This window comes from Hypanus sabinus, chromosome 4 (genome assembly GCF_030144855.1).
Source record: "Hypanus sabinus isolate sHypSab1 chromosome 4, sHypSab1.hap1, whole genome shotgun sequence".
Lineage (NCBI taxonomy): Eukaryota > Metazoa > Chordata > Chondrichthyes > Myliobatiformes > Dasyatidae > Hypanus > Hypanus sabinus.
This window is the reverse complement of record NC_082709.1, coordinates 170,085,279-170,109,925: the sequence shown is the minus strand read 5'-3', so window position 1 is coordinate 170,109,925 and position 24,647 is coordinate 170,085,279. Positions and strand designations below refer to the sequence as shown.

The 24,647-nt window shown below is 41.6% G+C and overlaps 1 protein-coding gene across 1 annotated transcript in view; it reads right to left on the bottom strand.

Annotated features, from left to right (window-relative positions):
• The window catches only part of LOC132393479 (cell adhesion molecule DSCAM-like), a 702,534-nt gene that overhangs the window by 36,876 nt on the left and 641,011 nt on the right, over positions 1 to 24,647 (bottom strand). The window contains exons 26-28 of the mRNA XM_059968761.1: positions 19,812 to 20,102; positions 4,032 to 4,208; positions 1,855 to 1,885 (exon numbers count right to left, since the gene is read on the bottom strand). Coding sequence (XP_059824744.1) covers positions 1,855 to 1,885; positions 4,032 to 4,208; positions 19,812 to 20,102 — 499 coding nt within the window. The remainder of the gene's footprint in view (positions 1 to 1,854; positions 1,886 to 4,031; positions 4,209 to 19,811; positions 20,103 to 24,647) is intronic.

Genomic DNA, 24,647 nt, shown 5'->3' with positions numbered 1-24,647 from the left:
TGTTCTATTAGAACCTTTGTTCATTGTCAGCTATCAAAGTATCTAGGCCAATTAGCAGTTAATTTTGCATGTGTTGCAGGAAATTTAGGGAAGACCAGAACATGATTAAATGTGAAAATCTAGAAGTCATAAGGCTAGGAATGCTATCACAATCTTTCCAAGACTAAGTAACATAATTTCAACTTATAAACATTCAAGAATGAAAACCATGCAACTAGCAATTCTCTTAATCATGAGACTGACCTTTGACCTAATCAACTACACCCTTGACTTCCTCCTTTCAGCAGCTGATTGCAACATACTTCCCTACCCTTTAAAATCCCAGTGCCATCCTGGTGGATATACTGCCTCTCCTCCCATCAGTTCAGTTTACCTTGTGAGCTGGGACCCAATTCCATGTCCTACTATCCTCCATAACATTTTTCCATGGAGGTAAGGCCTGTCAGTTTATTAAATGGATGTCTCAGTCTAGAACAGGGGTTCCCAACCTGGGGTCCATGGTTCCCTTGCTTAATGGTATTGATCCATGGCATAAAAAAGGTTGGAGATCCCTTGATGCACCATCAATAACTCTTGGAGACATGAGGCGAGATATAGGCTTTTATTGGCTGAAAGAAAGAACAAGCAGCAATTGACCACCACACTGCATCCTGGAGACTGAGGCCGGGGCGGTGTCTCCAATCACCTTTATACTGGGGTCTGTGGGAGGAGCCACGGTCAGTGGGAGGAGCCACAGGAGCAGTCAGCGGGTGGGCGTGTCCAGACAGGTATATGTAGTTCACCACACCCCTGGTCTAGAAGGAACAGCACTTTGGTCTTGCACGCTAGAACATCATTCACTGCATTTGTGTTATCACACTTTGTTAACTTGGCATGTTTTTCCAGTTGACAAAGCCTTAGCCACTTTCTGAGTTATGTTAATAATGATAAATGACAAAAGATAAAGACGCACAGCAGGGAAGCAAGCCTCGTGGCCTGACCTGACTGTGCTGACCTTAATGCTGATAGTTTTATTCAGAATCCTTTGTGATATTCAAGAGTCCTAAAACACCTTTGAAGTACAGCAAATGAGTTGTGCCCAAAATGTTTCACAGACTGCAATGCAATGCTGACCAGTTAATCAGTCTGCTATTCATTTGAGGGGTAAATATTAGTCAGACATTAAGGATTAGTCCTTTGGCCTTTGAAACAGTACCTCGTTAACCATCTGAGAACAGGCGGCACTTTAGAGTGATGAGATCTCTGAGCTCAGGACTGCAGTGGATTATCAGACTAGATTTTTGCAGTGAAGTCTCAACAGATGGGAGTGTGAGAAAGAACAACATATCAGCCCCTAAGACAACCCCCTAACTTTCACTCAAGCTGAACTGAAATAGGTGAGATGCCTGTGGGTTAAAAGTGCGTGGCCTGTTCCAGGGCCCCTGTAGTATGTTTACAGACACAAATGTTGCACTGCTCTTAGTTGAGTTGAGTGGTGATTAACAAAGCCTATTTTCCTTTAGTTGAGAGCTGTGGGTCTCTGCCAGTGGGGGCCAACTCACACTTTACAATCTAATTGGGGTTATTTGAGAACTCAGCCATCCCCATTTTAGGCCATATCTCTCAACCATCTAAACACGGATGCCAGCTATTCTCCTGTTCTCCTATCGTGCCATAGTAGTGACTGCAAATATGGCTTGACACTAAGGGACGGACAGAAATGGCTTGCTTTCACCTGTGTCTAGTTTAGAACACGATTCAATGTTGCCCTCTTGTACTGATTCACGCTATAACCGTTAGCATAAAACTGGCCAAAACAGTGGATTCCTATATCGTTCAACCATGTAAAAATATCAGAAGATCAGTATACATTACCTCATTAACATCTCAGCAAGGCTTTTAGCATCTAAAAGAAAAGATGATATATGTTATTTTGTTGGTGTCAAATCTTTAATTTATATATAAAAAAAAATTTGGTGTATTGTGCTATGGTGTTTGCACTCTCTTGCTTAAGATTTTAACTTGTTGACAAAAAAATTCAAATTATGCAAATTATATAAACAAAAATTAACAGCAATTTGATTCATAAAGCTCCCCTAGGAATATTAAACATCTCTGCAGGAAGCAATATCATAAAAAATTCAACCAAATATAACACAGAGCCACGGAAAGAGCTATAAGAATAGACTTCCGCATTCTTGGTCAAGGAGCTAGCTTGTAAGGAATATCTCAAAGGAATAGAAACAGATGGAGAGGACTGGAATGGTGATGGCAATGCAATCCTCGAGGCTGCTGGCTGATTAATGATGAAGGGATTAAAACCTGGACTGTAGAAGGCTTGATTTGAAAGGTTAGGACTATGGCAGTGAGCCATTTAAGAACATTAACATACTGTAGATCATAGAACATGGAACAGTAAAGCTGAGGTACAGGCTTCTTGGCCAATGATGTTGTGCCAAACTCATTAAGCTAGGAATTAAAAGTCAAACTAATCTCTTCTGCCTCCATAATGTCCTTATCCCTCCATTCTATGTATATTGATGAGCCTGCCTAAGAGCCCTTCAAATGCTTGCTTTACAAACCATTGGAAAAATAATTTGCAGAAACAACAGATTGAATTGTAAGCTAGTTCCTCTGTTTGGGGATGGGGGAGGATAATTCATGAAGGACTCCTTGAAGTTAGGGATTGTTTGGTATAAACTTGCTATGAAGTCTCAACTTTGCTTTTCCAATATGGACAGGCATTTGCCTCCACTACCACCCCTGGCATTCCAGACACCCATCACTTTTAGTGTAAAAAACACAGGCTCTGCCTATCCCTTTTGAATTTCCACCCTCTCGCATTAAATGCATTGCCCCCTAGTTTTAGAATTTTGACCCTGGGAAAATGATACCAGGTGAGAATGCTTTCTAAGCTTCTTGTTATTTTGTAAACTTCTATCAAGTCTGCACTCAGCCTCTGACACCTGAAAGGGCAGAACACTAGTCCAGCCTGTCCTTATAGTATATAGCGACTAATCACGGCAGCATCCTGGGAAACCCCTTCCACTTCCTCTCCAAAACCTCTGCTTTTTATAATGGGGCAATCGGAGCTGAATGCAATTCTCCAGATGTATTTTTTAAAGCTGCAACATAACTTTATGACTCTTGAGTTCAATACTATATTGTGATACTATCTGATAAAGGGTCTTGGCCGGAAACATTGACAGATCATTTCCCTCCATAGACATGGCCTAATCTGCTGAGTTCTTCTGCATTTTGTGTGTTTTGGTCTGGATTTCCAGCATCTGCAGAATCTCTTGTGCTTGAGCATGCCATATCTCTTCTGTACCACCTTATCAAGCTGTGCAACCAGGAGACATAAGATGAAATGGAAAGTGGGAGACTGGGATGAAGAGAGATGTTGGGGGAGAATCCCATGTCTTGAGGCTCAGGTCCCTGAATGGAGAGCAAACAGAGGTGAGGGTTTGAAATTAGGATCATGCTAAAGCCCAGGACTGAAGGAGACACAAGACTTGGTCCGTTCTGGTCACCTACCTACAGGAAAAATATCAGTAAGATTGAAAAAGTGCAGAGACAATTTACAAAAATGTTGCCAGAACTTAAGGACTTGAGTTATAGGGAAAGGTTGAATAGTTCAGGACTTCATTCCCTAGAGCGTAGGAGACTGAGGGAAGATTTGATAGAGATATACAAAATTATGAGGGATAGGGATAGGTTAAATGCAAACAGGTTGGGTGAGACTAGAACCAGATGTTATGGGTTAAGGGTGAAGGGTGAAATGTTTAAGGAATACATGAGGTAGAGCCTCCTTATTCAGAAGGAAATGAAAGTGTGGAATGAGCTGCCAGAGGATTATTAGTTTGGCAGAGACTAGATGGGCTGAAGAGCCTCTTTCAGTGCTGTAGTGTTCTCTGACTCTATTTCAGATGGTTCAGGACAGGTGGACGTTACAAAGATAGGGGAGATCATATGCAGAGAATTATAAACCGGTATAAGGAATGATGGGCTAATCTTTAAGCATACAATGAGCTTTCTGAATGGCTTCTTACCCCGCAGTCTCTTCAGGCGTTGCTCCCTCCGGCGCCTTCGGACCACAAGCAGCAGGGCAAAAAGAAGCAGGGCAGCTAGAAGGATGCAAGAGATTGTCACCAACATCTTCAGCTCCTCGTTGGTTGCCATTCCATCCTCAGTCTGAACCACTGATTTAATCAATGGTGGAATTGTGCCTGTGTAATTGAAGTCACAATATTAATTACTGAGGTATATAATAGCAATTTTTCTTTTAGAAAGTCCAATACATTGTGAAGAAATAATTCCATTTAGGACAGGAGTTCCCAGCCTTTTTTATGCCATGGACTAATGCCATTATGCAAGGAGTCCATGGGCCCCAGGTTAGGAACTCCTGATTTAGAAACTTGTCACGCTGCAGAAACACCTCAGGATACCCCCCTTCAGTGAAGGGCAAATCCCAAGGATAGGCATGTGAAAGTGGAGCTTAACTTTACAATGGAGAGTGGAGTCTTTGGAATTAAAATCAGGTAGTGGTAATCCAGCACACTATTGCCCTAGAATTCTGTCACACAAATTCTTTCTTGTCCTAATATAGAAGAAAGGTGCATTGTAAGCAGATGATGTGTGATCTAATCTGAATGGAAGATCAGTCTGTTTCCATGTGCATCTCTTGTGTGCCAACAGATCAGAAGATTGGCAGTTCATATCTCAACCTTAAGACTTACAGCCGTGTTCTATCATCCTAGAATGTTGGGCAGAGAGAATCGTCCTTGGTTATCCTAAAGTACTAATTTTCATTTCATGGTGCCATACAGTCTAGCAGTGGAATTTATGGTCCACCACGTTCCACGCCCATCACTGTTTATACAAATCCCATTTTATTCACCCCATGCTCTACGCAACTCTGCCAAACTGGCCAAACAATGAACGGTCCCAGGATTTATGAAAGCAAAGACCCACTGAAAGTATTCCTGTTAATGCTTTAAACTTCTGCATTTGATAGACCTTCCAAGGTTGCTCAGAAGTCAGACCACCAACTGAGTAGCAGCAAAATGGAATTCACTGAAGTGAATAAAATGTCTGCCAGTTACTCAAGCTGATTTCACACCACAGTTACATCTGGTCTTTGAGACTTCATTAATTTGGGGGGGGTAATTTTTTGTTGACATACATTGACATCACTATGGTGGTGCTCCATCAACCATACCTGAAAATTTTAATAGCCACATTACAGTGTTTTGTTTAACATTAAAAAAAAAGATTTGCAAAGTGCTTTAAAATTGAGATAATATGTTAGGTTGACTCAAGTAAGGTAAAAACCTACGAGTTGTATGATTTATAGGCAGAATTAAACCATATTCTCAAGAGCTCTATACTTAAGCAGCATTGCAAATGTATTGGCATTTAAGACAATTTAGTTTCATTCCTGGTTGCCATAGGAACACACGATAATAAACAGTATTTAATAGATAGAGTCTGAAGATATCTTTCCATTGAAAGCATATGAGAAGTGCTCCTGTACATGTTTTCAATAGTGATCATTTAAATACATATTGTCCCTACTGATCTACATTTATAACATTTTGTTATTTTCATTGTATTTAATATATCACTGTAATAACCACATGGAGCGTGACTTGCCTATAATTTACCAAACATGTGAACATGTCTTATAGCTTAAACTGGGAACTTTATTGATTCAAGCTCATTTATCAGGTTTTTTTGTCACTGAATTACCATTATCAGGACATTTGAGTCTTGATGAGGTGTACAGACCCAAAATGTCAACTGTTTATTCTGCCTGACATTCAGTATTTTGTATATGTCGCTCTGATTTCCAGCATCTGCGGAACCTCTTGTGTGTATGATGTGGTCATTACAGTTGTTCCTGGAAGTGGTTGAGCATGAACTTTCACGGAGAAATTTTCACACAGTCTTACATCTATTTTGACAGCAGGACCCACGATTCAGATATCATCTGTACATCGAAGCACAGAGTGAAACGTGCCGTTTGCCTTAACAACAAAGGATGTGCCGAGGGCAGCCCGTAAGTGTTGCCACACATTCCAGTGCCAACATAAAGTGCCCACATTGTGTACAGAATGTGTCCAAGCAATGTAAAAGGATAAGAAACGGGAGCAGAGGTTTGCTACAGGAGCCCACAGTTGGCTAACCATTGCTGGCATCATCACTTGCCTCAGTTTCATTTTTAAGTACCTGAACCCATAAATGCTGATCTCCAATGGTTCAATGATCTGTCTGCCTCATAGTAACAACTACACAAAGAAATAGGCATAGGAGTAGGGTACTTGGTCCCTCAACCCCATTCAATATGATCATGTCTGATCTACGTGGCCCTCTACTCTTGTTCTATACCAGTTCCCAGAACCCTCATTTTCTTGAACTTTCAAATATTTAACTGTCTCTGCCTTACAGAGAGCCACCCTCATCACAGCTGGGACAAAGAAGACCAGAGATTCACTATACTCTCAGAATAGAAATTCTTCAAATATCTCAGTTTTAAATGACTGGTCCTTTATTTTGTCATTAGAAATATTAGAAAGTTTTTGGCCAGTCTGTCCAACAAAGCCTGAAGATTTTCCATTCACACAGTGCGTTGAAATAACTATTGAGCTTAGATTTGGAAGTCTCTAAGGTACTACTCTCAACTACACAACTAGGTAGTTTGTTCCATGTGTCCACAAATCGCTGTGTAAATAAATGCTTCCTGATGTTAGTCAGAAATCTCCTCTTAACCAGTCTCCAGCTATGTCCCCATGTCCTCATTGATGTATTGATTTTGAAGGTGCAGCTGGCATCCACCTTACTTATACCCTTAATGATATTGAACACTTCTTTCATGTCTCCTCAGATTCTCTGTCTACTAAGGCTAAAAAGATTTAATTCTTTCGATCTTTTTTCATCGCTCATACCCTGCAGACTTGGAATGAGTCTAGTCACCCTTCTCTGAACTCTTCCCAGTTCCTTTACATCCCTCACACATTGTGGAGACAAAAATTGTACACAGTACTCAAGGTGTGGCCTCACAAATACAGTATACAGCTTAAGGAGAACGTCTCTAGACTTGAACTCCACCAAGTGCATTATATAGCCCAACATTCTATTAGCCTTCCGAATCACTTCTGTGCATTGTCTGGAAGATGATAATGATGAGTCTACCAAGACATCCAAAACCTTCTCATACAGTGCACTTTCTAACTGAAGGCCCTCCATTGTATATTTATATATAGTATTTTTACTTACTGTGTGTAATACTTCACATTTACTTACATTAAGTTTGATCTGTCATTTATCTGTCCACATCTGGATTTTGTTTAGATCTAACTGTATTGATTCTACTGCCTGAATGCTTTCAGCCTGTTCCTCTAATTTTGTGTCATCGGCAAACTTTACTGGTTTATTTGTTATCCAGATCTTTAATGTAAATTAAAAACAGCAGCAGCCCCAAAACCAATCCCTGCAGAACCCCACTTTTAACATCTTCTAAATGTGAAAATTATCTTCTCACCATAACTTCATTAACTTTGCTTCCAACTTTCACCCTGCCCTCAAATTTACCTGGTCCATTTCTGACACCTCCCTCCCCTTTCTTGATCTTTCTGTCTCCATCTCTGGAGATGGCCTATCTACTGATATCTACTGTAAGTCTACAGACTCTCACAGCTACCTGGACTATTCCTCTTCCCACCCATTCACACAGTTTACCCTGAATCCCTACCTCCTGTAATTTGATTATTAACCTCTTGTGGGATACCTTGTCAAAAGCCTTTTGAAAGTCAAAGTAAATGATATCAACCGCTCTATTGTTATCATAAATTTTAGTTGCCTCTTCATTGAACTCCAGTGTGATTTCCCCTTTCTGAACTCATGTTGGCTTTCTGCTAACATACCTGTTCATATCATCTGCTTTTCCATCTCATTCTTTATTAATGTTTCCATTATCTTACCTACAGTACATATTAAGCTCAGTGGTCTATAGTTACCAGGGTCAGTGTGGTCACCCTTTTAAAGACCAGAACGTTAGCCCATTTTCAGTCCTTAGGAACTTCACCAGTCTTCAATGACTTTTGAGAAATACATGTTAGGGGTTTGCCTCTGGGCTTTGATTCTCCCACTTGTAAAAACATTTTAACACCTACCCCTATGAATAAAAAATGAACTGCTGGAAGAATGTGTAGAGGCGAAAGGACAGGCAATGTTTTATGTCAGGACCCTACATCAGGACAGTACCTGGATCGCTCTGAACTTGTTCATTTTCAGTCCTGATGTAGCGATCCGATCCAAAATGTTGATCATTCTTTTACCTCCAAGACATTGCTTGACCCATTTAGTTCCTGCAGCACTTGCTCTCTTTGCTCCAGATTCCACTATTTGCAGTCTCTTGGAATCTCTTCGGATCATACCTGTCTACCCTCTTCTCACTGCTGCCATCACGAAGAAAGTACAGAAGCTTCAAGACTCACACCACCAGGTTCAGGAACAGTTATTACCTCAACTATCAGGCTCTTAAACCAGTGGGGATAACTTCACTCACTCCATCATTGAACTGTTCCCATAACTTATGGACTCACTTTCAAGGACTCCTCATCTAATGTTCTCAATATTTATTGTTTATTTATTATTATACTTTCTTTCTTTTTCTATTCTATTTGCAGTTTGTTGTCTTTTGCACATTGGTTGTTTCTCCATCCTGCTGGATGCGGTCTTTCATTGATTCTATTATGTTACTTGAATTTACTAGGCGTACCCGTAAGAAAATGAATCTCAGGATTGTATGTGGTAACATATATATATTTTGATAATAACATTACTTTGAACTTTGAATAAGGTGACTCTTTATTCTTCTAAACGCCACGGAATACAAACCAAAACTGTCTTCTACCCCTTGATAGTGTAATCCTCTTTGTGTATGATTTTTTTCCTGTGTTCGTCCTTTGAAATGCCCCAGATACCTTCTTCAAGGTAAGGAGACAAAAAACATATATGGCTTTCCCACATGGGACTCACTGATACCATGTAGAACTTCAACAAACCTCCCTATTCTTAAACATCAAACACATTCACAATAAAGACCAAACTGTTATTTGCCTTCATAATTAATTGTTGGACATGCCTGCCAACTTTTTGCAATTTATACCATAGAACACCTAGATTCCTCTGAACTTCACTCATATACAGTCTCTCTTCACTTAGATAATAACTGACTTTTCAGTTCCTCTTGCCAATGTGCTTGACATCAGACTTTCTTGCATTAAACTCCGTTTGCCAACTCCTTTCCCAGTCACTTAATCTCTCTCTATCCTGTTGCAGGATCACAATCTCCTCCTCACAACACACCTTTCCACCTAATTTTCTATCATCGCAAACTCATAAACTTCACACTTCTTCACCCCACTAGATCATTAATGTAAATTACTTTGTAAAGAATTTTCAAGATACAAAGCTCTTTGAAGGAAGAAAATCCTCCTCATCTCATTCTTATCAGTGAGATCAAAAAAGTCCTCAAACTTGGTGGTACATACTTTCAGGCTTTTGTATATTTTGCCTCATAGGAAGGGGTGGAGGAGAGTGTAGCAGGAGTGGAGTGAGTCTTTACTATGCTGGCTGTTTCACCAAAACAGCACGAAGTGTAGACAAAGTCCAAGGAGGAGAGACTGGTTTCTGTGATGTGCTGAGCTCTCTGCAGTTTCTTGCGGTCAAACCAAAGATTACAAACAAATCACACTGGCTCTTCTTGTATGAAGAGTACAAGCAACATTCATTTCACAGAAGTGCCGGGTAATGGTCCTTGACAACAAGAGAGAGTCAAACAACTTACCCACCCTGCAAACTGCCTTCACCAAAAGCTCCTTTATGGAAATTGATAGGGCTTTTACAACAAAAACTTCACGGCATTTTAAATGTTTCTTCCTTAGTCAGTTAATCTGATCAATCATTCTAGTTCGATCTCCATTCCTCTCTATCTATTATCCCCGTCAGTACACTGCAATGTAGACAAATTAATCCACTTTTTATAATGCTGTTCACATTGTAAATATTTGCTGGTATTTATTTATTTATGAAAATTTTGTTCCATATCCATCTGTTAATAACTCACTTTATTAGGTTATTTTTTTATTTTTATATAATTCTTTATAATTGTTGAATGTTGATGTTGTTTTGTTGCATGTCACTCCCTGACCAACACACCACAGCAAATTCCTAATGTATATAAATGTACACTCTGTGTTTATTGCACACCTGAACACCTGCGCATTAATGCAAATATCTAATCAGCCAATTACGTGGCAGCCACTCAGTGGATAAAAGCATGCAGACATGGTCAAGAGGTTCAGTTGTAAATAACAGAAATTGGGGTGCACAATGTTCAATTCAGCAAATGAAGCAATCTCTCCAGCATGCATTGAGACAGACATAAACAATAGCTTGGCATGGATTGATAGGCAGGTAAGAACAAATGAGGTACTTATGAAGTATAAGAAATGTAAGAGAATACTTAAGGAAGAAATCAGGAGGGCTAAAAGAAAACATGAGGTTGTTCTAACAGACAAGCTGAAGGAGAATCCTAAAGGACTTATCCTACAGATAAGTAAGTTAAGAGCAAAAGGGCTGCAAGGGACAAAGTTGGACCTCTGGTAATCTCTGCATGGAGCCAAACAAGATGGGAGAGATCATAAGTGAATTTTTTTGCATCTGTATTTACTTGGCAGATGGATACAGAGTCTATAAAAGTGAGGCAAAGCAGCAGTGAGGTTTTGGACCCCATACAAATTACAGAGGAGGAGATGTTTGCTGTCTTGACACAAATTAGGGTAGATAATTCCCCAGGGCCTAACTTCAAGGGGTTTAATTGCTTGGCATTAAAGATGTGGTAGTAAGTTGGATTAGACATTGGCTTTGTGGGAGAAGCCAGAGTGTGGTAGTAGATGGTTGCCTCTTTGACTGGAGCCCTGTGACTAGTGGAGTGTCTCAGGGACTGGTGCTGGGTCTGTTGCTGTTTGCCATCTATATCAGTGATCTGGATGATAATGTGGTAAACTGGATCAGCACATTTGCAGATGACACCAAGATTCGGGGTGTGGTGGACAGTGAGGAAGATTATTAGAGCTTGCACCAGGATCTGGGCCAGCTGAAAAAAAGAACTGAAAAATGGCACATGGAACTTAATGCAGACAAGTGCAATATGTTGAACTATGGTCGGACCAGCCAGGACAGATCTTACACAGTTAATGGTAGGGCACTGAGGAGTGCAGTAGAACAAAGGGATCTTGGAACACAGGTTCATAATTCATTGAAAGTGGCATCACAGGTAGATAGGGTGGTAACAAAAGCTTCTGGATTTTGGCCTTCATAAATCAATGTATGGGATGTTGTGATGAAGTTGTATAAGACATTGGTGAGGGCTGATTTGGAGTATTGTGTGCAGTGTTGGTCACCGACCTACAGAGAGGATGCAAGTATGGTTGAGAGAGTGCAGAAAAAATTTACAAGGCTGTTGCCAGGACTGGAGGACCTGAGTTATAAGGAAAGATCGAATAGGTTAGGACTTTATTCCTTAGAATGTAGAAGGTTGAGAGGAGACCTGATAGAGGTATACAAAATCATGAATGAGGGGTAGAGATAGGATAAATGCAAGCAGGCCTTTTCCACTGAGGTTGAGGTCATAGGTTAAGGGTGAAAGGTGAAAAGTGTAAGGGGAAAATTCTTCATTCAGAAGGTTGTGGGAGTGTGGAATGAGCAGCTAGCACAAGTGCTGCATGCGAGCTCAATTTCAACTTTTAAGAGAAGTTTGGATAGGTACATGGATGATGGTGGTATGGAGCGCTATTGTCTCAGTGCAGGACAATGGGAATAGGAAGTTTAAATGGTTCAGGATGGACTAGATGGGCCAAAGAGCCTATTTCTGTGCTATAATATTCTATGACTATGATTTCTGCTCATTCCACGCTCACACCACTCTCTGAATCTCCACCCTCAGGTTGCCCTTAAACACTTCACCTTTCACCCTTCACCTTTAACCCATGATGGGATAAAGTCAGCTGCTAATTAGTCTTGAAAACCTCAAACCAGACATTGTTGACCAGGTTAGGGGTGATACTGATGACTCTTACCATTATGTTGCTGCTCATACAAATAAAGATTAGCTTTATTTGTCAGATGTTCAGTACATCGAATGACAGTGCGTCATTCTTGGCAAATCAAATCAATGTGTTGGGAGCAGAGTGTCGCCATGCTTTTGGCACCAGCATAGCAGACCCACAGCTTACTAACCCTAACCCCAATCGGACATGGTTGGATTGCGGGAGGAAACCCAGACAGCGCAAACTCCTTACAGATGGCGCTGAGAATCAAACCCCAGTCGGTGATTGTGCTAACCACCACACTACTGGGCCGCAGCGTTACTGAGGATAGACTGATGGCACCGTAATTAGACAGACTGGATTTATACTGTTCTCTAGGAATTATTATACTTAGGTGATTTTCCAAAATGCTGGATGGATGACAGAGTTATAACTGTACTATTGAATCTGAGGAATTCTTTGACCCAGGTGTCTGTGGAGGCCAGGTCACTGGGGGCATTTAAGGCAGAGGTTGATTGGTTCTTGATTAGTCAGAGTGTGAAGTGTTACAGGGAGAAGGCATGAGAATGGGGTTGAGAGGGAAATGGATCAGCCATGATGAAATGGTGGAGCTGACTTGATGTGTCGATTGGCTCCATTCTGCTCTTATTTCTTATTGTCTTGTGATCTTACTGGAACAGCTTGGCTAGAGCATGGCTAATTCTACAGATTAGTATACCACATTGTCTGATTCCAAAACCTTTCCTTTATTCAGAGATCTCAGCTGCTCTTTGAAGTTGAGTGGGGTGAACCAAATTAGATGGGACTGACTTCAATGATGCTGGGGGGGGCTCAGATGTGAGAGTATGCGGAAGGGAAAATGATGAGAGTGGGTGTATGTGGAGGTTGCTGATGAGTGGGTGTGAATGAGAAATGGTGCAACAATAACCTCTTACTGATGTAGAACATGTAACACAGTAAACATGTAGCACAGTAAAGCCCTTTGGTGCACCATGTTGTGCCAACCCTTTGACCTTCTCCAAAGTTGATCTAACCTTTTCTTCTCACCTGGCCTTCCATTTTTATTTCATCCATGTGCCAATCGAAGAGTCTCTGAAATACCTTTAATATATATCTTCTTCTACCTCCATCCCTGGCAGCTTAATCCATGCACCTACCACTATCTGGTTAAAAAAAGCTTACCTCTGACATTCCTTTTTCTCTAAACACCTTAAAGTTATGCCCATATTGAGGAAATAATCTCCAGCATGAGGTGACGCACGACTATGAGAAGGAGAAGAGAACTTTGGGGCAGTGGGAATGAATGTTTCCACACTGTCCTAGTTTAAAGTGCCTGGAACCCTCTTCAATGAATCGAAGGAAGATTTCTGAGTTAAAGTAGTCTAGAATGCACAGGAGGAGATCCGACTCAGAGTCTGAAGAGTCAGTGCTGTTAGTGTCCATGTGGAAGTTGTCTCAGAAGCCTTACGGGACAAAAAGACCTGTTTATTCCAGGCCACAAAGAGACCGTTTAATTCACACTTAACTGGACCTCTTCTTACAGAACATTTCCTCATCCTCAGTAAAAGTTAAAATCATGTACATCTCAAATGTTAAAGAATTGAACTGGATGAATCCTTTTGTTGGCTGTGGTCAACCATGGATATTACATTCCAGCTGTCTATGTGATACGCAAGCCAGGGCAGTACAATATGGAGAGCAAGCTTTTACCTAGGCAGCAGGCTCCCCCTCTCCATGTGGATGATGAATCCAAAGGAATGGGAGAGACCATTACAGTTTGACCAGTGGCTTTGTAGGAGTTGTCAGTCAGCACTGAATTCAACGTAGGACTGCCTTAGGAACTCCAGCTCTATATTTTTCCTTGGGGGTTTACTCCCAAAGTGGGATCTCGGCAAGGCAGCAGAGGTTTGAGATCAGAGTTTTCCTTCTCCGAGACCAACTGCCAAACACAGCTGATGAGCCCCATCTGCCCAAAAGAACTGAACTACAGGGATGAGAACAGTGCACAATTTATGTCCAATTACGTTATCTGACATTCCACTCTCACTAAGGAAAAGGAATAATAAGATTGTCAGGAAAATAATCAAGCAAACCTCTAAATAACACAGAGAATGCTGAGATCCTATCATACATACGAGTTTCCTACTAGGCAGCCTACTGTTGCCCGTGAATGTTTCCACTGGGACACAAGGGAGGGAGGTGAATTTCCTCATTACCTGTCCTAAGTCATCAGCACAAATCAGATTACTGTGCACAGATGGAGTTTCCAGTGCATTGCCATTGAATTAATGGAAGGTGAACAGCTTTGAGGAAATTCTGACCTGCTGTGTATTGCTGTGCAATCTACCTGTAATATATAAGGCACTGTTATTTTGCTGCAGTATGTAGGAGGTCAATAGTCTGTAATATATCAAGAAATGTTGCTTCCCTGTAATATGGGGCTGGTAATGGCTCACCACTGCCTAATAATATGTGGATGCACTGTTATAGCAGAGCTCAAATAGCACAATCTTAAAAGTCTCCTTACATAACATCAGATTCATAGAGAAGTAAGGCACTTTGGCTCAACTACATGCCAAATTGTTATTCTAAATAGTCACATCAAACCACATATCGACCATTGCCCTCCATACCCCTTTCATCAATGCACTTATTCAAACTTCTCTTAAGTGTTGCATTCAGACCTCCACACCCATCAACTCTGCTGAGCAGCTCACACCACCCTCCGAGGAAGGAAGTTCCCCCTCAGCTTCCCTTTAAATATTTCACTTTTCACCTTTAACTTATGACCTCTAGTTCCAGTCTCATTCAACCTCAGGGGAAAAAGCCTGCTTGCATTTACCAAAAGACATAGGAGCAGAATTAGGCTCCTTGGCCGATTGAGTCTGCTGATCCTTCTTTCCCCTCCTCAACCCCATACCCTGGCCTTCTCCCCATAACCTTTGATGCCATGTCCAATTAAGAACCTATCAATCTCTGCCTTAAATACACCCAACGACCTGGCCTCCACATCTGCCTGTGGTAACAAATTCCACACATTCATCACCCTCTGGTTAAAATATCTATACTGCCTATAATTTTATACACCTCCATTAAATCTCCCCTCATTCTCTTACACTCCAGGGAATAAAGTCCTAACCTTTACATCTTCGCCTATAACTCAGGTTCTCCAGTCCAGCAACATTCCTGCAAATTTTCTCTGCACTCTTTTAATCTTATTGATATCTTTCCTGTAAGTAGGTGAGAAGAATTCTATAAAATACTCCAAATTTTGCCTTAGTGATGTCTTATACAACTTCAACATTACATCTATACTCATTGCATTGATTTATGAAAGCCATGTGTCAAAAGCTCTCCTGAAAACCTTATCTACCTGTGATGTCACTTTCAAGGATTTATGGATCTCTATTCCTCGATACAGTCTTTTTGATTGTCTCCTGTTATTCCCCACGTAATACCTCTCTTTATGACCCCATCTACCCAGCAGACCACGGTCTATTGATTTTTAAGGCTACTTTCTTTCTTTGAGGTAACAAGATGGTTAAATCAGATTTTGAATAGTTACGCACTGCCAAAAAGAACAGATTTTTAGTCACGTGGAGCACAGAAATCAGTGTCAACATCAGAGCTTCTGCCAAGACATTGAGTGTTGGTAAAATGATCTTACACAGGATAAAAAAAAGCACTGTTATAGTAGAGTATGTTGGCTGCAATCCAAGACGATTTAAATATTACAATAAATACTTTTCCTCCAGGCCTAATGGCACACAAGACAATCCATTCCTTATATAGTTTTACTTATTCACAACATCTTGAAGATCCTAGATTACATGGACAGATTGTTAGTACATGGTGATCAACTGAGACAAAACAGTGTGGCTAGGGGTGAGGGGGCATCTATCCTTACTGGAGGGATGTGCCTTGCTAGATGCCGGTTCTCACCTCTTGTCTATTCAGTGTCATCATCTGTTGGCAGAGGTTGGTGACTGGTTAATGTTATGTCTTTATTTAAGAAGAGCTGCAAAGAAAAACCTGAGACCTATAGACCAGTTACTAGAGGAGATTCTGACGGATAAAATATAATTCACTTGGAAAGACAGAATTAATGAGGAACTGCGAGCATGGCTTTGTGCATGGGAGATTATGTTTCACAAATTTGATTTAAAAAACAACAACTAAGAAGGTAGATGGGGACAAGGTATTAGATGTGGTCTATCTGGAATTCAGTAAGGAGTTTGCTTAGGTTTAGATGGTAGGCTGCTATGGGAATTTAGGTCACAAGAACTCCAGGGAGAGCTTGCTAACTGGACACACAATTGGCTTAAAGGTAGGAAACAGAGGATGATAAACACAAAGTACATGGCAGATGCTGCGGTCAAAGCAACACGTACAACAAGCTGGAGGAACTCAGCAGGTCGGGCAGCATCCGTGGAAAACAACAGTCAATGTTTTGGGATGAAACCCTTCGTCAGGACTGAAGAGGAAGGGGGCAGGGGCCCTATAAAGAAGATGGGGGGAGTTTGGGTAAAAAAAGAGGATGATGTTGGAAGATTATTTTTTAGACTGGAGGCCCATGATTAGTGGTGTCCCTCAGGGGTGGGTGTTCAATCTATTGTTATTTGTCATCTGTGTCAACAATTCATAAGAGAATACACTGTTCAAGTCATTGTATATGACTTCAAAATGGACCATAAAACCATAAGTCAGAATTTTATTCATTTTCATAGATGCTGCCTGACTTGCTGTTCCACTAGCATTTTGTGTGTGTTGCTTTGGATTTTCAGCATCTGCAGTATTTCTCATTTTTATATACATATTGAATTGCCTAATGACCAGAATTAGGCCATTCAGCCCATTGAGTCTGCATAGCCATTCCATCGTGGCTGATTTACTATCCCTCTCAGTAGGTGGTTTCATAGACAGGGAAGATAGTTATCAAGAATTACAGTGGTCAGCTACGTAAGTGGATCAAGAAATGGTAAACAGAATTTAATTCAGAAAAGTGTGAGGTGCTACATTTTGGGAAGACAAATCAGGCTTATACAGTGAAAAGTTGGACCCTGGGGGTGTGTTGTAGAATAGAGAAATGAACGAGTACAAATACATGGTCCCTAAATGTGGTGCCATAGGTAGACAGGATGGTAGAAAAAACCCTTGACATGCCAATATTCATAGTCAGGCCATCAAAAGTATAAACATGAGAAATTCTAGAGATGCTGGATATCCAGAGCAACACATATGGACTGCTGGAGATCCAACAGCATCTATGAAAATGAATAAACAGTGGGCATTTTGGGCCAGGTTCAGCATATGAGTTAGGCTGCGGTTGTGTAACAGGCTGATGAGGCCACACTTGAAAGATTGTGTCCATATATATCATGAATCTTGTTATATTCCCATCCAAACCAGACTCAGTTTTCTTCAACTGAGACAGTCTCTCATTTAGAGAGAGCTTATTCTGTCAATGGGAGTCTCTATACCACCTACAAGGTGAAACCCAGTAGTATGAATGGCAGCGATGCTTCACAACCAGATGCCCACTTTGAAAGGGAGAATATAACTACAGCTGTGAAGATCCCTGCTGCACCTGATGACCTTGTGATCTCTGTCTCAGAGGCCGATTTTAGACTGTCTTTAAAGAGAAGGAACCCTCGCAAGGCAGAAGATGGAGTACTTGGTAAGGCTCTGAAAACATATGCCGACCAACTAGCGGGAGTATTCAACCTCTCACTGCTCCGGGTAGAAGTTCCCACTTGCAACAATTATACCAGTGCCTAAGTAGAATAATGTAGGCTGCCTTAATAACTATCACCCAGTAGCACTCACATCGAGAGTGATGAAATGCTTTGAGACGTTGGTTATGACTAGACTGAACTCCTGCCTCAGGAAGGACCTGGACCCATTGTAATTTACCTATCACCACAATAGGTTAATGGCAGACACAATCTCAACGGCTCTCCACACGGCTTTGGACCACCTAGACAACATAAACACCTACGTCAGGATGCAGTTCATCGACTATAGCTCAGCATTTAATACTATCATTCCCACAATCCTGATTGAGAAGTTGCAGAACCTGGGCCTTTGTACCTCCCTCTGCAATTGGATCCTTGAGTTCCTAACCGGAAGACCACAATCTGTGCAGATTGGTGATAGCATATCCTCCTCGCTGACAGTCAACATTGGCGCACCTCGGGTGTGTGCTCAGCCCACTGCTCTACTGTCTATATACACATGACTGTGTGGCTAGGCATAGCTCAAATACCATCTAAAACTTTGCTGATGTTATAACCATTGTTGGTAGAATCTCAGTTGGTGACGAAAGGGCATACAGGAGTGAGATATGCCAACTAGTGGAGTGGTGCCACAACAACAGCGTCAGTAAGACGAAAGAACTGATTGTGGACTTCAGGAAGGATAAGGCGAAGGAACAGATACCAACCCTCATAGAGGGATCAGAAGTGGAGAGAGTGAGCTGTTTCAAGATCCTGGGTGTCAAAATCTCTGAGGATCTAACCCGGTACCAACATATTGATGTAGTCTTAAAGAAGGTAAGACGGCAGCTATACTCTATTAGGAGTTTGGAGAGATTAGGCATGTCAACAAATATAGTCAAAAACTTCTATAGTTATACCATGGAGAGCATTCTGACAGGCTGCATCACTGTCTGGTATGGAGGGGCTACTGCACAGGACCGAAAGAAACTGCAGAAGGTTGTAAATCTAGTCAGCTCTATCTTGGGCACTAGCCTACAAAGTACCCAGGACATCTTCAGGGAGCGGTGTCTCAGAAAGGCAGCATCCATTATTAAGGACCTCCAGCACCCAGGGCATGCCCTTTTCTCACTGTTACCATCAGGTAGGAGATACAGAAGCCTGAGGGCACAGACTCAGCGATTCAGGAACAGCTTCTTCCCCTCTGCCATCCGATTCCTAAATGGACATTGAAGCTTCCTCTTTTAATATACAATATTTCAGATTTTGTGCATTTTAAAACATTTATTACATAATTGATTTATTTGTTTATTTATTATTATGTTTTATTTTATTTATTATTTTTTCTCTCTCTCTGCTTGATTATGTATTGCATTGAACTGCTGCTGCTAAGTTAACAAATTTCACGTCGCATGCCGATGATAATAAACCTGATTCTGATTCTGACTCTGTGATTGGTCAGTAACAAGGATGAACTTTGTTCCTTTGTCGCATGGAAGAATCCATTATATCTTGGCCTGGAGGTTTGATTTGAAGGGTTCTCATTTCATTATACATTTCTAAACATGCCTTGACATGAAAAAAATGGTTTTGGACTTTGATAGGAGGTTAAAGTCTATAAATCCAAAGTACAACTATAGAAGACATGCTGCATCGGCTTAGGTCTCCAAGAACCAGTCCTTTTCAACAACTACAATCACTGTTCCCTCTGAGCTGTGCGGGTGGATGGCTGCAGAGCAACTGAAATGGTTTTGTACACGTAGCCTTTGTGGCCGTGTAGCTGGGATTTTACTTATATTAAGTGCTAAGCGCAGTTTTCAGGCCATGTAAAAATTTCCTTCTCAGAACAATGGTTCGTCCATGCAGCAGTAAAAACAAATTAGGGGGAACGCTGACTGTAATAGCTCCTGTATGATTGGTATCTGAATAATAAGTTTGCCTCTGGACAAGGAAACCACACGAGGAACCAGTGCATGGTTCCTTAAGTCCATGAAGTACTTACTCCCGTCATAGTTGAGGGTTGCAAATTCCGTCTGCTTCTCTGTACAGCCAGCACTGTTACACACCTTCATCTGCAGCTCATACCATGTGGCTTCCTGCAGGTCATACAGGATATAGGCTTTGGACAGTGTCGTGCGCTGTGCGGTGGTCCAGACTGTGGTCCCAAAAGGCCGGTGCTCCAGGGTAAACATAGTGATGGGGCAGCCACCATCAATCCAGCCAATGAGGTTCAGCCTGATTCTCGTGCTGTTAATGCTGGAGAACAGGTCCTGTTCCTTGGCGAACTGTGGCTCTGCAAGGAGAATAATTAATATTATTACATTACTTCTATTTATTTAAAAAAACATTAATCTTTGTACAAACAAACTGCCTTGGATTCCAACTTTGCAGTCTTTGATGTTCTGTTCTGTTGTGTCACTGTTTCTTAGTGTGACTATCCTAATTTTAAGAATGTATATATATATGTTCTTTTGTTAAGAATGCTCTATATTCCTCCTTTTGTGAACACTGTGTATTCATTCTTCTAAAAACATTGTCATATATTCTGTATTTAAGTGCATAACAGCAAAAAATATAGCAGCAGATTCAGCTCGCTGAGTTCTTCCCATCAATCATGGCTGATTTATCATTCTCTCTCAATTCCATTCTCCCGCTTTCTCTCTGTATCATCCCTGGACAGCTTTACGAGTGATTCATCAGCCCTCTGGCTAAAGAAATTCCTCTTCATTAAGTTCTTTTTATACTCCCCATTTAAGAAAATTGTTCCGTTCTCTTTTAAAATGTGTATATTCCCTTTGTAAGCATACTATGTGGTGATTCTCTTTTAAAAACACCCTTATTCGGTTGGTGCAGGTACAGACAATAAAGGGGCAAAATTATATTTCAATTTTACTGAACTTTTAATTACTAATATAGGAACTACATTTTTAGAGTTTACATGCAGAAACATGGAAACTCACCACTACATGAGCTCAGTCTGGGGATATCATGTGACACTGATTCATATCAATGCCACTCTGCAGTCACATACTACAAAACGGTTAATTTTTCAGGGAAGAGTTCACAAGCATTTGGAGCAAGTAGTTTGGTGATATAAATGCAGGTAATTCAGTTTCCATTCCACTGACCCACAGAAACTGCCACTTGTTGTGATATCCCCTTATGTAAAACCAAGTGGAAACTAATATTCAGCTGCAAGGTCTCGATTCAAAGACTTCCTGAAGGCAACTTGAAGGTCATTTCTGAGGAGTTCTTCCAGCAAAAGATGATTGCAGTGTCAGCTTGGTACTTGTGGATCTTAGTCCAGCTCTGGAGCTTTTCCTCTGAGACGCAGAGGCCATCAATTGCTTTTCCTCTGATGCACCATCAATAACTCTCTCTGAGACGTAAAGGCGAGATATTGGCTTTTATTGACTGGAAGAAGGAACAAGCAGTGGTTGACCACCATACTACATCCTGGAGACTGAGAGGCCGGGCCCAGGCCTCAATCGCCTTTATACAGGGGTCTGTGGGAGGAGCCACAGGAGCAGTCAGCAGGGGGTGTGTCCAGACAGGTATATGTAGTTCACCACATCCTCATTGCTAAAACTGATGCCAACCTTCCATCGGGATGTGGGACTCCGAGGACAGACATTTATTTCTGCTGGCTAGAGACTGTGTGGCCGCTGTCACTGCAATCAAGCATCTGTGATATAACCATATAACAATTACAGCATGAAAACAGGCCATCTCGGCCCTTCTAGTCCGTTTACTCTCACCTGGTCCCACTGACCCGCACTCAGCCCATAACCCTCCATTCCTTTCCTGTCCAAATACCAATCAAATTTTACTTTAAATGACAATACCAAACCTGCCTCTACTGGAAGCTCATTCCACACAGCTACCCCTCTCTGAGTAAAGAAATTCCCCCTCGTGTTACCCTTAAACTTTTGCCCCCTAACTCTCAACTCATGTCCTCTTGTTTGAATCTCCCCTACTCTCAATGGAAAAAACCTATCCACGTCAACTCTATCTATACCCCTCTTAATTTTAAGTACTTCTTTCAAGTCCCCCCTCAACCTTCTATGCTCCAAAGAATAAAGACCTATCTTTCCCTGTAACTTAGGTGCTGAAACCCAGGTAACATTCTGGTAAATCTTCTCTGTACTCTATTTTGTTGACATCTTTCCTATAATTATAATGATGTTGGACAGAAGCTTGAGGTGATGGGTCAGAAAGGTGGTGTCCATCATTAAGGACCACCATTACCCAGGACATGCTCTCTTCTCACTGCTTCAGTCAGGAAGAAGGTACAGGAGCCTGAAGACACAATCAACATTTTAGGAACAGCTTCTTCCCTTCTGCCACCAGATTTTTGAATGAACAATGAACTCAGCCATGCACACCATCTCAATATTTTCTTTTGCTCTCTTTTTCCACTACTTACTTAATTTAATTTCATATATACAGTGGATTCCAGTTAATCTGGACACATCAGGATCACTACATTTTGGCCCAATTAGGCAAAGTTTCATGGAAATGAGTAAAAAGTATAAAAAGGACAAACTACTGTTTAACTGAGTAACAAATTATGTATTTAAAAGAAATAGAGAACAAATTGCAGTTACGGATCCCGCAAACCGCCCTGGTTGTAGGGGCCTTGTAAAGATGAGCACCGCACCAGTTGAATCCATCTTTCACGGTTGCAAGCGAGTTTCTGCATTGTGGCAGAGCTTTCTCCGGTCCACTCTGCAATGTTGTCAGTCCATTTCTTCCTCTGTCTGCCCCTTTTTCTTCTCCCCTGCACTGTTCCCTGAAGAATGGTCTTTGAGAGTCCAGTTGATCTTGTAATGTTGCCACACCATCTCAGTTTCCCCTTCTTTACTGTGGACAGTAGATCTTTGTAGCATCTCACGAGCTGGCTGATGGTTCGTTGTACTTCATTGTTTGAAACACGGTCAGTATAGGAGATGCCGAGGAGCCTTCTGAAGCATCTCATTTCTACTACCTGGATCTTCTTCTGCAGTTCTGCTGTCAAAGTCCATGATTTGCCTGAAGATGGAGAGCACAGGCACATGCAGGAGCTTCAACGTAGATCTGAGAGCAAGGTTATTGTCTCTGCAGAAGGGTTTTAGTTTAGCCAGCATTGCTGTTGTTTGGGCTGACCTTGCAAAGAATTCGGGGTTTGATTCTTCATGGTTGATGATGGCGCCAAAGTACTTGAACCGTTTGACAATCTTGTCCACTGACCGTGAGTTTTGTCGTGATGGCTCCTCACTGTTTCTCATCAGCTTGGTTGCCTCTGTGCTGGTCTCCATGCCATATCTGGTAGATGTACTGGAATGATATAAAGCTGTCCACTTGTTCTACTGTATATTATTATTGTAAGTCATAGTTTTAAAAAATATATTGCACTGTACCGCTGCCACGAAACAAAACATTTCAAGAAATATACTAGCAATGTTCAATCCGATTCTGATTCCACAAGCCCTTGCAGGAGGAAGTACTTTATTTGAGACAGTTGATTTTTAAGAACAGTGCAACATTTCTGGGATATTTCTACTGAGATTATTACATTGTAAATACAAGCTGCTAGTCAAAATGTTTGTTGCGATGTGTCTATCGTGGTAGTGCAGTGGGTAGCACTTTTCACTCTTACGTTCGGCTTCCACCACTGGCTAGCAGTCTCGCGAACAGGAGAGCTGAACGTGCAAGTCCCTCCCTGCCATAACCTCTCCAACAAGCCTCACATAGTGCCTCATCACAGGCAACACATGGAAACTGAACTTTTGGACTGAACTACAGAGGACGGGGAGAAGTTCTGGCCCTTGCACAAGTAGCACGCAGGCCCACTGACATGTGGACACACCCTGGTGCATGTGAACCAGATCCCCAGCTATGGGTAAATAGCCCCACTACCTTGTGGGCAGCCTCGGGAGAGACGAAGACTACGGAAGTAAACCCAGACAGCAAATCCGGAGTGGAGTCCCTAAGGTGGCTGGATGTCATTGAACATCCTTCCAGCAGCTCCTGCAGCCAAGCTGGTGCCAAACGTGTTGCTTCAGAAGCTTTCCTTTGGACTACACTGGTGAAGCCAAGAGGGGGATCTTGACAACTGGCCATCTCAGGATATTACAAGCTCAGGACTTGTCCAGGCTCGTGATGATGATCGTCATCACCCATTGTCCCTCAAGACAGACGGATGCCAACCAGTTTATGTATTCAAGCACACTTCATTCCATTTCTATATTTCTAATTTTATTCTATATAATTCTTCATTCTTTATAATTGTTGAATGTTGATTTCTTTTTGCTGCCTGCCTTGCCAACACATCACAGCAAATTCCTGATGTGTAAATGCATATAGCAAACCCAAATGAATGATCAAGGAAATAAGGCGAAGGCTAGCAATGGGACGCACAAGCACTACCAAACTCTGGGACATTGGGAAAGATAGATCTGTGAGCACTGACACCAGGATACGCCTCCTCAAGAGTCTCGTCTGGCTGGTAGCCCTATATGGCTGTGAAACATGGATCCTAAAAGCAGCTGATGAAAAGAAGTTGACAGCATTTGAGATGTGGACATACAGATGGATCCTCAGGGTATCATACATTGAAAGGAGATCCAACAATTTCATCCTAGAAAAGACTGGCACGAAACCAATACTCCTGGAAACTGTTATCCAAAGGAAACTTCACTATTTTGGACACATCTCAAGAACTGATGACACACTGGAATGCACTGTGCTTGAAGGCAGAGTAGAAGGAAGCCACTCCCGAGGCAGACAGAGGACAACCTGGATCAACAACATCAAGAAGTGGACCAGCCTCACCGCCAGAGATGCAAGAGGTTTGACC